Here is a 16413-nt window from a genome sequence, read left to right as displayed (position 1 = left end):
CTGAGCACGTCATGTAATTTTCAGTCAACAGCAAGTGGCAAAATGTGTTTTTTTAATCAACTAATTGTACATAAAAAATAATAAAAGTAGCTCATTTAAATACTGCCAACCCATTCAAAATGTGTTAATTCACCATAAGCCTAGTGATAATTGGTATATGGCATCTATAGAACAGAATAGAATAGAATGCCTTTATTGGAGTGATGGCCACTTTTGATATTTTTTGACTCTCTAAATTGATTATAATTCCACTGCACTAAATTGTACATATAGTCGTCTATGGTAGTGATTGAGTTAATCATAAGTAATTGCTTTTCTTAAAATTGTTTTGAAGGCAGAGATTTAAAAAAAAAAAAAAAAGTGATCACCTGTTGACAGGTTTGTCAGTGTCCAGCAGCTTCAGTAGAGATTTTCCATCCATTTCTGCAGGGATATCGACGCCGGCCATGTCCAGCAGAGTTGGTGCTAAATCAATGTTCAGGACTATATGCGGGTTACTATATGGCAAAAAAAGCAAAATATTGATGTGAGTTGGACCTCAAAATCCCGACTTGCTTAATAATGCTTCACTCACGTGGCACCTTGCTCCACATTGGGCCCTCGTACATAGAAAGGAACGCGGATATCAAACTCATAAGGCATCGATTTGCCCTTCACAAGCCCAAACTGCCCAATGTGGTAGCCGTGATCTGATGTGTAGATGATGTAGGTGTTGTCCACTTCACCCGTCTCCACCAACATATTGTACAGCTAAGTGGGGAAAGGGAGGTAAATGTTTTCAGTACGGGCTTAAAATAAATTGGAATTGAATGATATCACAAATGCAGTGTTCCCTCACTACTTCACGCTTCATCTTTCTTGGTGCTTCACGTTTTTTTTTCCATGAAAAAAACAAAACAAAACTATGATATATTGCGGAAAGATGCTCTGTGAAGGTTTCCTACATGACAAACAGATGAGTTGAATGCAATGAAATATATGACACGGGGGCTCCTCCGACGTTGACCTGGAGCCTGTAGCTGACCAGACATGTCAGGGACGCAGAGTTTACACTCGAAATTCCAATTTATTACAACACAACTCCCGTTCTCCCTCATGTGTGAGGTGGAGACTGCTTGCCGGAGGCAGTCAACAGCTTGGACAGGACTTGACAGACAAGCCGTCAATCATCTCACGGGCACTCCTACAAGACACGTGAAATGATTTCACATATTGTCTGGCGAGTCTTGTTCATGAAGCTCACATGCGTGAGGATGCGAACGCGCGGAAGAAGGAGAATAGTGAGGACGAAAGAAAGAGTTGGGAAGATGTTACCTCGAATGTTTTTGTAATAAATTGGAATTTCGAGTGTAAACTCTGCTTTCTTGTTATTATATTTGGTCAGGTACAGGCTCCACGACTCCGGCCTTTCGTGTTCTACAGCCAAGGGATGGAAACGGGAAGGGATAACAGTACAGTTACTGTATAAGGTTTAATGATTAAAAATGTAAGTACAAATGTGTATGGGTGAGCAAATCATTTGTGGTGGTGGGACCAAATTGCGGGTTTTACTGTATTTGTGAGGAGTTGTCGCACCAAAATGGTCCCCACAAATTCAGGCCTCTTTTTAGAGTACAGTACCTTCTCCATGCTGTCATCCACCGACAGCAGGGTCTGCATCCTCCTGCGCTGTAACATGTTTGTGAACTGCATGTGCACAGGCCTCATTGGTCCCGTGTAGCGGAGGATCCAGTGCTTGTCTGGGTTCGGAGCGTAGTTGTAGCTCGGAGTTCTACAAGGAGAAGAGGCACAGAATGGAAAACAAATCTTGTTTCTCACACAGGAAATAGTAAAGCAGAGGATTTTTTGCTGTCATATTTTACAGACAAAAAAAAAAAAAAAAAATGACGCACACAATCAACCTTGACCAGATAGATTAATTATTGTGGATATTTTTTGGAACGTAAACCCACCAATAAATGTGGTGCTCAAAGCACTTTACAGCCCACTTTCACCTATTCACATACTCGTTCATAAGGGAACGCTGCAAAAAAAAAATACCCCACCATCGATGGATCTCCACGCTACCATGGCAACAGTAACTTACAATGTCCGGCCACAATATTGGATATCTCCCGCAAGCAAAATCTTCACAGTTGGTTGCATTATATGACGTTTATTTTGCCTTCAGCTTTCCAGTGAAAAAAAATCATGTTATCTTACTTTAAGTCATTAACAATTTAATAGACAAGAGAACATGGACCAGGTTCAAATTCCAATATTTTCTATGGAGAGAATTAGGCATAGGTCTCATGTTCTACTCTAGAGCAGTGGGCCTTTTTGTCAAATATGTACCCCCCTGTGAAAAATGTTCTCAGTCAAGTACCACTTAACCAGTGAAAAGCATTTTTGAGTAAAAAAAACAGTGCCTGATTCATTAAACTTTAGAACCTTTCATTTGTATTGATCCACAAATAAATAAATAAAGAAAGAAAGAAACAAAGAAAGAAATGTCTTCTTTTGGATCATAGAGTGTCTGACCTGTTCTCAATTATAAATAAATATTTGACGGAAAATATTCAGCTTAAAGTGTCTTATTTTCGGATCATGACAGAGATCTGTTCACAAAAATATCATTAACTTAATTATTAATAAATATTTGTCCACAAAAAATATTCAAGATAAATTGTCGGACCTGCACTCTAAAAGAAATTATTATGAATAAATATTTGTCCACAGAAAAATATTAAACATAAAGCGTCATCTTTTGGGATTAAAGAGGAGATCTGTTTACAAAAATAAGTCTTTAACTTAATTATTAAAATATATTCAACCACCAAAACAATCAACATAAAGTGTCAGACATGTGCGCAAAAAGAAATAATTATAAATATCATTCATCCACTGAAAAATATTCAACTTAAAGCGTTCTCTTTTGGGATCGTAGTAGTAATCTGTTCACAAAAATAAATCATTAACTTGACAGGTAACGAGAAGTGGCACGTGACGAGTCGGGTCAAACCATTCTAGCGTGGGGGAGAATCAGGCTTTTTTAAATAATGAAATTGAATAGTTAACTAACGTAATATTTGTTTTCTGAACTTTTGTTTTCCTGAAACATTTATTTCATTCAATAAATATTTTTAAAGGATTTTTGCATGTTTGTTGGTTTTATGTAAAATCTGGAGTACCCCCCGGAGTTCCTTCAAGTACCCCCAGGGGTTCCCATGCCCCCATTTGAGAAGGACCGCTCTCGAGCAAGGCAAGTTTCCACTGCGGTCGCATATTGATGACCTTTGTCGATTTCTGCTGACCTTTCTCTTCCCAAAGTAGCAGGAAAAATGTTAATGCAATGCTAAACTGGAAGCTCTGCCAAACATGTAAAATGCAAAGCAGTACGATCAATGGCCTTGCACACGGTTAGCACAGTTTGATCAATATCCCCTACACCCCACATGGACGTTTAATTATTTGGAAATAAACAATCCTAAATCAAGGCGATTGGAGAAGCAAATGAATTTAATGTAGTAAACGGGATCGATTAAACTAAATAAACGCTAATGTCTCGCGCTTTAGATCACAGTAGCAAATGTAATGTAGTGTGAACAAGGTGCCAAGGTGAGAAGGTTTATCACCAGAGGACAACAGGAAATCACTAGCTCTCCCTCTCCTAATGCGGGAGGCGCAGCCAGAAAAAGAGCGAGACGAGACGCGCGCTGAAAAATCACCCGAGGGATGCTAATGTATGGAAAAAGAGCAATTAAAAGTTTGTATGAAGGCACCGGGGCCAAATTTACAAATATCCAGTGCCCGAAGGCTGCATGGCGCAGGTTAATGATGCTGGGGGGAATAGATTAATCAAAAGAACGGGGCAGCGGAGGGTGCGGCTACGAGGTACAGTCTAATTACTGGTCCTGGATTCGTCTCCGGGGGCCAATAGCAGAGCTTGTATTAGCCAGCAGCACGAGTGGGCCAGTCAGGAGCATTTGGCGCGGAAAAGACAAAAGGCCGGGCCGCCGTGTAGGAGGGCGCGTCTGTCATCGTTAGCTATGCATTACATTGACACCATCCGCGTCTCTCCTTGATCGTTGCTGACAAAACGGAACAAATTAGCAAGGCTCATTACAGCGGCGCCATGAGCGCGAACAACACGTGAGCCAAATAAACTGGAGCTGCACTCGGCGGAGGCTCGGCTGCCAAAAGCATCCTGCCAGCGGAGGGCGATAACATCCATTTGTGATTATTGAATTTGTTATTGAATTATTGTTGAAATGAAATAGAGCTTGAATATGAAGATGAGTTATGAACAGGTTTATAGCCGCGCATGTCAAAATGTAAAAATTGATCTTTGTGCTTGTCAGTGAGGATTCATCCAGGCAATACAGTAATTCTACATAAATCTCCTCTTGCCTAGAATAACGCCTTATTTGAAAAAATATGGCGAGCCAATCACGGCAATAATTGTAAAATATGCCCCAAACCCTCAAAACAAATCTTATTCGACCAAATACCGTAATTACACAACTATAAGACACGCTTTTTTTCCCCAAATGAAGGCGAAAAGTATGGATTCGTCCTATAAACATCAACTTAAAGGTTAGATTTTTATTTTTATTTCACATCATTCAAGGAAGATTGATCTCTCAGTTACACAAGCTGGAATTTGACACAGAAATGTGCATTTTTATATTAGCTGTATTCTAATCTGCAATAATTACCATAACGGGACGAGTTAGAGAGCTGACGTTAGTTGACTGTTAGCAGCTAGTGCCCGTCGCAACCAACAGCAGCTCATGTTAGCTGAGATTCTTACGGCATTATTTTCATACAGTATTATTTTCAATAAAAGAAGCAAGCAGACTGAACCGACATCCGAATCCTTGTTCACGCTTAGGAATAAGACTAAAACCGAGAGAATTATGTAAAAGTTTGGATGCACCCAGCCGATTCAATTAAAAGTGGCAAGGTAAACAGCCAAGTTCCATTCCATTTGACTCGTTTATTCGTATACACAAAACCGTAAACACACGATCATAAACACGGGAAAACAGATCATTTGTAATATATATTAATTTGATTTATTGCCAAGTCCCCAAAAAAAGGCATTATTTCTAATTGATTCAGTTAGTGGCTTGGTCCGTAAAATGTCCGAAAAAGCGTTGGTCGTAGTTTTAGATTACAGATAACACTTAATGTTTGGAAGCTGAAATTTCAAGCATTTGGCCAATTTCAAATCTAAAACAAAGGTTTCCAACCAATTAATCGATTACCAAAAATAACTTGAACTCACATGTGCTGCGAAGCATTGGGGAAAGCGGAGCTGTACTGCGGCGCCGAGTCCTCCGGGCCGTGAGGGGCAACGTGGCTCAGAACCATCATGACCGGACGGTTGGGATACATCCGCTTGGACATTCGAAAGTAGTTGATGCTGTCGTTGGTGATGACGTCCGTCAGGTAATCCTGTGGAGAGGACACGCATCACATGAACCACTACATCCACTTACTTCATAGCATACCGTATTTATTGGAGTACAAGTCGAATTTTTTGCCATCTAGAGGTGTTAAAAATACCGCAAGCGCTTCATGAAGCTTCATGTGAGCATCACTACTTGTAAACCTTGTCAATCTTGATTCCAGCTAAGATCGTTTTTGAAAACATATCTCAGCAAGTCCAAGCAATTAAGATGTTTTGTGAGACTGTTGTGTGCAACGTTGTCTGGAACTTCCCTAAACAAAAAATGTTTGTTGGTCGGTGTACTGGTTTAATGGGACTTGCGTGGGTACCTTTGAATAGTCACTGCTGTGTTTCTCTCGTACTCCATTGCGGCAGAGGGTGTAGTTGTAGAAGCGTGAGTTCTTGACCAGGGCTACCCACTCCCTCCAACCAGGAGGCACATAGGAGCCGTTGTATTCATTGAGATACTTTCCAAAAAAAGCTAATCAATAAAACAGATACAACACATAATATCATCAAATAGTACATAATGCAGAGCTGCAACTATTCCTCGATTAATCGACAACTAATCTATTTCTGATGATTGAATATCGTAATCCCCAAATATAAGATGGACCTGTGTATAATACGTACCCTTAATTTTGGTGTCAAATTCTGGAATTTTCTATGTTTGGGTTAGGGTTAGAGGCACCGCCACTTTGGCAGCAACGTAAAAACTAGAGCAAAACAGAATAAATCTGCGGAATAAATCTTATCCTCGTTTGCTATTTACCGGTCCTGTAGCCAGAGTTGTTGAGATGTACGGCGAAGGTGTGCGGTTCATGGTGGGCCTGCCATGATGGCGAGGAGCAGTTCTCGTTGTTGGTGTAGGTGTGGTGGTTGTGCACGTATTTCCCAGTCAGGATGGAGGAGCGGGACGGGCAGCACATGGGCGTGGTGGAGAAAGCGTTGGAGAAATGCGTTCCGCCCTTCTCCATGATATGGCGAGTTTTGTTCATGGCATGCATTGAGCCTGCAAAAAAACGGGGAAGGTTTCAAAGGGGGGGGGGGCACTGAGATTGTTTAGATTTTCAGCTAACTTTATAAGCGATTCTACTGATCCTAGGAAGACACTATGCATTTTTTGGGGGGGAAATTAAACTGAGGATAAATGATATTATACACATTTTTGCTATTTTGAAAAATTGGAAAATGTAGGAGGCTATTTTTGTTGTTGTTTTCATTTTTTAAGACATGCTGATGACCCTGGGAGCTTCCTAAACCTTTTGTTAGAAAAACAATTTAGCGATCAAATGACTGGTCATTCAATGCAAAAAAACGTAGTTTTACATTTTTAAGAGTCCAGGGATTCAATCCCGGGTACTTGTATGTTTTCAATTATTTTCAAGTGTTGGGCTAAAGGAGTGTGTAAAAATGGGCAGTACTAAAAGAGGTAAAAATAGACACTGCTAAAAATGCCTAAATAAAGGGAAGATCTTTTTAGAGGCAGTGGTTAATAACTGTTGTAAACATGTCTTGTAAAGCACCCGCCCGGCATTCCGCCACTTGCGCAAAATCTCAATTTCGCGATTGACTCATCAAATCCTCAATTTTTAACAAGACGAATTCATCAAGGGAACTCAATGCATTATCCATCCCTATTTGAAAACCTAAAAAGCAATTAAAAGGGAACAAAGTGGAAAATATTAACACCGTGCGTGAGAGCGCGAAGGTTATCATGTGTAACGAAGGAAAGCACCGGCAAAGGAATAAATCTTTTCGCTTAAGTGTGACCCATTTGGACTCGTGTGTAGTAAAAGCTTTTCAAGCTGATGGTAATTGTTTGGGGAAACAGATGCTTGACCATAAATTCCTGCTTTTCAATGAGAGCCTTCTCACTAGCCATCAGCGGAGGACAAAGGATGTCACCAAGGCTATTATGGAGCCACTCCAGTCCAAACCGAGCTAAAGAACTTAAGTGGCTCGGGAGATGGCTAGCGTTTGGCACCTTCACAATGCTCCGCATAGGCAGCTTGTATTTCATGCCAGCGATGGAGCGGGAGGCGAGGGGAGCCCGTGACTTTGACTAAGCCGGTTGTCATAATGCCAAGGGGCCGCGTGAGGCCAACTTGCTCGTTGCCGACGCAATAATCGCGAGCGCGGACAGATGGACGACGGGCACAGAAACAAAATCATAATCTTACCCAGCTCTATATCCTGATCGTCCGTGAGGATGAGAATGATATTGGGCCGAACGTTGCGGATTTGCCGGTCCCGCTGGAGGCGTGACCTCACGCGATATCCCGACAGATAGCCGGAACCCTGGACAACTCCTCCGAGGACGAGGAGGAGGACGAGGAGAGGGCTGGAGAGCGCCATGGCGCTACCCACCGCGGTCCCTGCTTTCACGCGGCCGCTCTGTGCTCGGCTACCTCGCTCGACCTGCGAGACAAGGCCCGGATTGAGAACGAGATGCAGAACCGGCGGCGTGAGCGGGCGAGGAGGAGCAGATGCCAGCCGCACGCAGCCATTACGGGCCGCTCTTCCGTACAAATGCGCGCGTTTGAGCTGAGCTCAGCTCATTAATCAATCATTAATGATGCATTAGAGTGGTGTCATTGGCTCGGTGTAATGATCTCTGCTGATGAACACATGGCCTGCACGGAGGGGGCTAATGGGCCTGGGCCGGGGGCCAGCTCGGCCCTCGGCGCCCTGTGAGAGGGTGAGGGCGGCGGGGGGAGGGAGGGAGGGGACAGAGGTGAAAGACGGACTCTAAAGGAGAAGGGGATGAGAGGATGGAAACGCGGACACAGGTCAATTTGCAGACATGGGAAAATAGGAACATGATTCAATTCTAATAGATAACGCGACAGTCAACTTATGCAAACAATGTCACAGTTTCACGTAGCAAAGTCCCGATCCAGAGATCCAAAACCGAGCCCAGTCACATCATTTTCAGTTGGTTGGAATGAGCGTAAGATTGGGCTTCAGAGAAAACGTCATGAAAAATTGATTATTTATTCATTCATCGTTACGGCTTGAAATAAGTAGTTTCGCATCGCTGTTTGCTGCGTAAATTTTGGACTTTGCCTCATGAAAACAACATGGACTCGGGAAACTGAAAATCAAGAGCCTGTCGACGATCCCATTGGGTTTTGGAATTACGCTATTTGAGCTCAAGAGTGCCAGCTTTTGTTAGACCGAATCCGTACGGAACAATCGCCATGGTTCAGGCGGCTGCCGGAGAAAGAGTAGTAGTACTGTAATTTCCCAAATACATGACCTTATCTTAACTTAAACTCCTTTTAAGTTAGAACAGTCAAAAAAATATATTTTTTTACAATTTTATTCATTTTTGTAAAAAAAATCAACTTTTCCCATATGGATTTTCATTATGACCATATCTATTGCAGGTTTACCTAGCTATTTTTTGTCATATTTTTGACTCACGTCAGATGAGAAAAAAAAACTTATTTTTTAACAAAAGAAGCAAATCTCTGCTATGCGGATTTCGGTTACCCTGGGTATTTTTGGCAAAGTAACCCTTGCTATAAATGAGGGAGGTCCATGGGATAAACATGCAAAAAAAAAAAAAAAAAGCTCCACAAAATTATCTCTTCATATTAAGTGATTAAGTGGTAAGTCAATGATTCACAAAACCGCTCTGCAAAAAAACAACAACTTAACAAGGTTCAATATGATGATTCGCAGTAATTACTTTGCTCAGTGTTTTGTCTGAAACCTATCTGTTAAAAGCATCGCTCTGCAGCAAGTTATTTTAAAACACTCGACGGGAAGCATCGACCTTAAATAACACCATTGCTATTATAACATATAAACCCCGCTGACTAAATAAAATCATTAGAGAATGCAAAAGCCAATCCCAACTATTGAGCTGCCAAGCAGAACTAAAATGGCGCAATAACGTGTTTATCTAATGACAAAATCAAAGCAGACAGACACCCCAGTGACCAGAATCATAAACAGTTTGCAAGCCAGCTGAAGCATGTCCGCTGAGACGCTCGGCTGTCAGAAAGTGTGTGTGTTGTGCTTGTGTGTGCGTGTGTGTATGTGTAACCACAAAGGAGGATGTGGCCAGAACAGTTCTTGTCTGCAGATGAAGACAATAACAACAATTCGGTCCAGTGGGACTCTTGCGCTTCCTTTACTGCAACATGATTGGAATATAGTGGAGATTACAAGTGACTAGATACCACATATGGTGGTCAAAAATATTAGGACATGTATAACAGTGAAAATGGATAAAGCCAGTCTTTTTTTGTCTCATTTCAGTACAACCCAAACGACCTGAAAGGGGACTCTTCCACATCAGGCCTTTATTGAACCAAACCCAGTCACACATTGATTAACTATTAATTCTCATGCCATGTTTTTATAGCTCCACATACATTGCCGATTTAAGCCCTGATTTATTATGCCCAGGGCTATCCCGGTATAAATTTGCCACTTCCGATACAATACCAATATTGCACCCTAGAAGAAACTTGAGCAAGCGATACTATTTCAACAAAGAACAATAGTCAGCAACAGTGTTTATTTCAATAAACTCAGAATCAATTTTGTAAATACAGTATATAATGGAAACAATTGCTAGTGCAGTTTTTGTTGCAATTTTTGTTGTGACCCTGTGGTTCAAAAGCCCTAATGGAGGGGCAAAATCCTTCATCAGATTAATAATATACTGTGTATTTCTGCTCGGCAGTAGGGTGACCTAGATGCATGTTCTCCCATGTGCTTACTTGGGTGTCTTGTGGGTAATCCGTAAAACATGCCTTTTAGGTTCATGTAAGACAAAATTGTCCATAGATGTGAACGTGTCTAGAGCAGGGGTGGCCAAATATTTTTTCCCAGCGGTACCAGGAGAGGGGGTTGGGGTGGGTCAGCTTTGTTGTTGTTGTTTTTTTTTTTTTTTGCTTGCTACTCGATCAGCTTTACCTCCCAACGTGAGAAGCATTCGATGACAATGTTCCTTTTTCTCGACTGACGTTCTTTTTTCGACTCTTCTTTTTTTTAATGTAGTGCAATGTCATGTGATTGACTAATAATAGCTAGGTGGGCCCCGAGTCGACTGTGATTGACACAATGGATACCCCTGGTCTGAAGGGTACCTCACGTCTTGCCCAAATATGGTAAAGAAAATGGATTCTATTTGCTTTGTCTACCGTCTGTTAATTTGAAATGACCATAATGTGTACAGATCAGACTTGGACATTGGAAAGGATAGAGAATTCAGCATACAGACAGCATGACAACTTTCTTAAGTTTTCCCTGCCTTTATTCCTTTTCCTTTTTGGCATGGGAAGAAACAGCAGCTCCGAAAACACACCGCAAGAAAGACTTGGCAAAAGAAAGAAGCTCCCCTCACAGGCTGTGTGTGCAAGCAGCAGTGAATACCCCGAGACCAAAATGGATTCAAGGACATCTATGGCCGACAAAGAATGGACTCTGTGTGCTCAAATTAAAAAGATCCACTGCCACCGGGTCCGCTTTTCATCGTTTGTGGCGTGGAATTTACTGTACAGAGATTCCCTTTGATAGAGCTTTGGAGCTGTTGTGGACAAAGCCTTCAAAAAGGGCTGCCCAATACAGTCCCATGAAAACATTACAGTGTTGTATCAATAGCAGGGTATGTAAATTATTGGGCTATTGACATGCAGCGACGGTGGATATTTCCTGACATTTCTCCCGAGAGACCCACTCTCACCACCTGATACCAAAGGACTAATTGGATTTTCAGGCTTTTATCAGCTCTAACTGACACATATATTGCTCTCTATTCAGCTCGCTTTCTCAATCTCTCTTTTATCTCTCTTTATTATCTGTCGACATGAAGCTAAAAATGTCAAAACAGACAGAGCTTCATGCCTGGAGCGTCAATTTAATCATTTGACGGGCATCGAAGTTACGTTACGTTAAGTTACGTTATTTCTCGGTTCTCTTAATGTACTCAGAGATGTAGTCAAGTCACGTTCGAGTCACAAAGGTTCGAGTCCAAGACAAATCTGAGTCGCAATGGTCTGAATCCGAAAAAAGTCTGAGTCCACACCATCCGAGTTCAAGTCCAAGTTCAGATAAGATCGAGTAAAATTGACATTGTCTTCTTTAGAGTCTGCAGATTGCTCCATCTTTGCTTTTTTAAGGTATAATGGCCAACATCCATTCTAAATTGTTAGAACAAAATGTGATCACCCTGCTCCTGACTGAAATGACTCAAAGAAATACGTCAGGTAAACCAATCAGATGATTGTAATTTTTATATTCCTTTCCTTTGACAGAGTGAAGTGTAATTGCAATAAAATAAGGACTGGCGTCATTTTTTTTTCAGGCACGTTGATATACTTTTTTTCAGTTTTAGACTAACCTGTAAACCGTATAGACACTGTAAAAAGATGTTACCAGTTGTTGAAAGTTGATTTATATTGTTTTTTTTTCCTTCTGTTATCGATTATAAGAATATAGTTTTGGGCCTACCTATACAATTCTTATAGATAATATCTTACATAAGTCGGCGCGGCAAGTGGGGGCGCTGCAAATGTATTCTTTCCAAAGGGGAGCTTTGCAAAAAACAGTTGAGAAGCACTGCACTGGGTTAACGTCCGTTACAGAACATACGGCATTGTATTTGGATTTCGACAGAAGACCGCATCAGTAACTCAAGTCTTCAAGTCTTGGCGCTTGCGGGGGAATAAGGTAGAAAGAGCAGAATATGATATCATAGGGAATAAGCAACTAAAAGCATGAGTGGGGAACAAGGATCACGTAAGGCTATGCTAATGCAAAGTGATGCCTGTAAGTTGGCACGGGGAAAGAAAGTTGCTCTCTTCAGTCATGCGCTTGTAAGAGGCCCGGCAAGACAGGGCCACTGCATCACCAGATAAAAACTTAATGCCGCACATCTTTTATTGATGAGGCTGAATTATAAATGTAGCGACAACAGTGCCGACCGTGTCACAGCACGGACATGATGGTAAGACGTCGACGAGGGTGGATATACACACCGTATCGGGATGTCACACTGCCCAATGACACGCACGTCTGCACTCTTAAATTTCACAACTCGAGCGAGGCGGAGTGCTTGATAAATCTTCCAAAGACTTTGCCGAGGCGTTAATGTACTGTTCCTCTATAAATAAAACACACGGGGTGTTGAGAGGCATAAAGTCTGATTCATCCGTTCTGCAACCCCCTGGGACAGATTGAAACCTAGAGTATGAGAAAACCATGGGAAAAAAATAGATGTTTATTACATACTGGCGGAAAACAAGTCAGGACACGTATAGTTTTTCAATCTAATCAGCTCGCCGTGATACTTTATATGAGACAGGCGCGAGGAAGCCGGGCTCCAAAACGTTCTCGCAATTTTGAGAGCGAAAAAAGAGAATGACGCTCGAGGCGTATAGTCAGGAAGGAACAAAGCCCCTGCACCTCAGTCGCAGATGGAGTTCGCGCCAGCATTAACATTCAAAGCTGACGCATTCATAAAATAAAACCCGACACTTAAAAACACAAGCTCAATGCAGTCGTGCAGAAGAACATGCAATGCTTTGTATGCCTGTAATAAATATGCAATATGGAAGTAAAGTTGAACTAGCGCCGTCGTGAGCGGCAACGTTATCAAGCCTCTTGCTTCGGACGTAATTGAGGCTGGCGGGGCTTTGCGTAAGTGCGACTTTGTTCCTGTTGGCATGCCTCGCTCGGAACAGAATGCGAGAAATCCCCAAGGACCCTTTAATTTACCAACAAAAGTTGGCATTGAGATGTAAATTCGGCAACGGCATACATTTATGTGAAGCAAACTTCAGTCGGTTTGTGTGCGTGGGTGTGAGTGAGAGAGAGGACTAGGAATAAGGGATTTGTACTGATCAAAAGAGCGCAGAAAGTTTTTTTACCATAATAATAACCGCCGCCAGCCTTCATCCTCACTTTTTGCTTGACTACATTCTGTAAAGTTAGTTCAAAATAGAAGCAGTCATAGCTGAATTTCAAGTTAAAGTTAATATTTATTCAGTGAAGTCTACCCGTGGTGCTTAGAAGGAAACGTGTGTTTGTAACAACATTAAAAAAGTGACACGACATTGTTGATAACAGATCTGGCTGCCACTCATCTCCCATTCACATGTTCACTAATTTGAGTCAGTCTCACAATTTTCCAAAATCAGTACTGATGAAAGGTCCTTCAAGCCATCAGCATGACTAGAAATTTATGACATATTCTTGAAATTTTCTTGCTCATAGTCAGAAGAAGCTGAGGCAATTTCGCAAATTTTCAGTCTGACAAAAAGTCCTTCAATTCATTTGTCCTGACTGTAAATTTGTGACATTTTCTTGAATTTTTTTGCTCAAAATCTCACAATTTTTCAGACTCCGACAAAAGTTCCTTAAATTCATCAGGAATGACAAGAAAGTTATGAAATTTTCTTGTTCATAGTCAGAAGAAGCTGAGCCAACCTCGCAAATTTTTAGTCTGACGAAAAGTTCTTCAGTCCATCTGTATTGACTCAGGAAATTTGTCAAATTTTCTTGATTTATTTTGCTCTGAAGTCGGACAATTCTGAGTCGGTCCCACAATTTTTTAGTCCAACGAAAAGTCCTTTAAATCCATCTGGAAATTTTAAGAATTTCTTGATTTTTTTTTTTCTTCATAGTCTGACAAATCTGAGTCATTTTCACAATTTTCCAGTCGATACCGATGAAAAGTCACTCAATCAATGAGTACTGACTGGAAATTTGTGACATTTTATTATTACTAATTTGAGTCTGTTTCACAATACTAACGAAATATCCTTCTATCTATCATAATAGAATCAGGAAAATTTTGAGACTGATTCCAACTCGTTAGACAACGGACAAGAAGATGAAGTGCATTGCTTTTATATAACCAGTAAAACCAAACATTTTTTTGCTAGTCGGACCAATAAGAAAAATCTATTTTCAATTCATTAACGTATAAACATTCAATACAAGGGTGCATTAATAGTTGTAGTTGAAATCCTATTGAAGAACTTTTCAACATCCCTCCTTTTTTTTTTTTTTTTTTTTAGATTTGCTTTAACTTCCTAATGTGTAACCGTAATGTTTGAGAATGACAAAAGATAAATGCAAAAGGCTGAACCCCTCCCTTCCCCGGTAAGATTTAATTTAGATTTCCCTGAGGTTCTGATAAGCTTGATACTTTCTCAGATCAGAACCTGCTTGTCACTTCTCTATTAGAACATCTCGACATGAAAAAGCAGCATTTCAGCCTTAAAAAAAAGTGTAAAACTCAGACTTGGGAAGTATATGTCATCTGTCTCATGCAATGCACTTTAGTGTCGATTTATGTAGCCTACGTGTCTTTTTTCTGACTATGTACATTTTTCTTAATCCTAAATGTTATGTGGAATGTGCTGTTTGGGCAGTCAGTTCGAATTGAGAGCAAATTAGGTGCTTAACACATCGTTAATCCTGCAGTGAGTCTGATGACTCAACAGTATAGTGAAACTGTAGACTGCTGTGCTTGACAAAGTTTAACGTTAACCTTAAAAAGTCATCTGTTTAACTCCCATAAATCAATTAGTATACTTTTTCTCCCGAAGAAAAACAAAATCTATCTGCATGCGATCAAAGAGCAGCGGTTTCTAAATCCACGGCATTTATGTGGGTTTTTAAAAGCAAATGAAAATAAACATTAATATATTTGTTGCACCTGAAAGAACCTTCCTGAATAAATTGAGCTTTGAAATAACGGCAAGGTCGTGCTGATTGCACGGTAGCCGGCAAGCTTATTAATGTTCAGAATTGATTGAAGAGCAGCAAATCCCTGCAGATATGCTCTCATAAATCTTTCCTAGAATAGCGGAAGCTTTCAACAGAAACCATGCCAAAGGTTTTGGAGATTGACGCAAAAACGTATGCGTGGTTGGAACGTTTAAGATTTCATGATACACTTGTTACAAATAGTTATTAATAGTCAAGTCACCTTTACTTGCCAGAAGAAGAAATATTCTAACCTCACAGGTAGGCGTTGAAAAGCTCTTCGACTGTTGCGGTAGGTACTGTACATCCCGGGTGGTATTGATTTCTAAAAATAGAAAGATTTGATCCAAAAGAAATCTTCGTTCTTTCATAAGCGCGAGTTGAAGTGAGTTTCTGTTCGATGCTCTTTCTTCCAGTAGATTTAACTTCAGAAGAGGTGCTAGACTTTAGTCCGAGTATAAAAAAGGTGCTCTATTCACGTTTCAAAAGGGACTGACCTGACCTTTGAGAGGAAGGTGATATTTTAAGTGTCCTAAGATTTCTTCCTTTCAGCAGGTTGAATCAGGCCCTTAACATCTCATTGGACAAATCAAGCTTGCTGTTCCTTAGATCATAACTTTAAGTCGACGAGATCATTAAAAAATCTAATCTACCCTACAGGATTCAATAAGTAGAAAAAAAAGAAAGCCTCAAATACCACTCTTTCAAAAATAGAATGTTGTCAGACTCCAAGGTTACTGGTAATTAAGGAGTAGCATAAAAAAACAAAGATACACTGACAACAGTTTATATACAGTATGTACTACCTGTATGTACACTGTAGCGCTGCAACTAGAAGAGAAAATAATAGAATATAATGCTTTTATTGTCATCGTACACAGTTCTACAAAAAAATTTGGATGCGCTGATCTGATGAGTAATAATAATAATATATGATGAATAATATGAACAATAAATAGACCGGTTTTAATCAAAATCTTTTAATCTGTTAATTATTTTGCCAATCAACCAGATTTGAATTGTTTTTTTTAATTTCTTGATTGGCTCCCAGTGCGACCATAATGAGACTAATGAGGGCAGGAGTAGATACAACTCCTGCCCTCACTGGTCGATGGTAGCACCAAGAGCCATTCACGTCTCTTGTCGGAGAGCCAGTCTCCCTCATGAAACTCACAGGCGCTGTTATGAAGATGCGAAGGAATGGGAGGAAAGAGCAGAACTGCATCGGAGTGTTGTAAATCTCT

The 16413-nt window shown here is 40.7% G+C and overlaps 1 protein-coding gene across 3 annotated transcripts in view; it reads right to left on the bottom strand.

The window, feature by feature from the left end:
* sulf2a (sulfatase 2a) overlaps window positions 1-16413 on the bottom strand; it is a 59502-nt gene that overhangs the window by 10720 nt on the left and 32369 nt on the right. For all 3 annotated transcript variants that reach the window (XM_088423590.1, XM_088423589.1, XM_088423591.1), the window contains 7 exons: window positions 7618-7855; window positions 6207-6446; window positions 5764-5915; window positions 5270-5439; window positions 1621-1771; window positions 575-750; window positions 369-497 (listed from right to left, as the gene is read on the bottom strand). In XM_088423590.1, coding sequence (XP_088279716.1) covers window positions 369-497; window positions 575-750; window positions 1621-1771; window positions 5270-5439; window positions 5764-5915; window positions 6207-6446; window positions 7618-7792 — 1193 coding nt within the window. In that variant the 5' untranslated portion in view covers window positions 7793-7855. The remainder of the gene's footprint in view (window positions 1-368; window positions 498-574; window positions 751-1620; window positions 1772-5269; window positions 5440-5763; window positions 5916-6206; window positions 6447-7617; window positions 7856-16413) is intronic.

This window comes from Hippichthys cyanospilos, chromosome 9 (assembly GCF_059441005.1).
Source record: "Hippichthys cyanospilos isolate Australia breed blue-spotted pipefish chromosome 9, RoL_Hcya_1.0, whole genome shotgun sequence".
Classification (NCBI taxonomy): Eukaryota; Metazoa; Chordata; class Actinopteri; order Syngnathiformes; family Syngnathidae; genus Hippichthys; species Hippichthys cyanospilos.
Note: the sequence above shows the minus strand (reverse complement) of the source record. Positions and strands in the feature narration are given on the sequence as shown.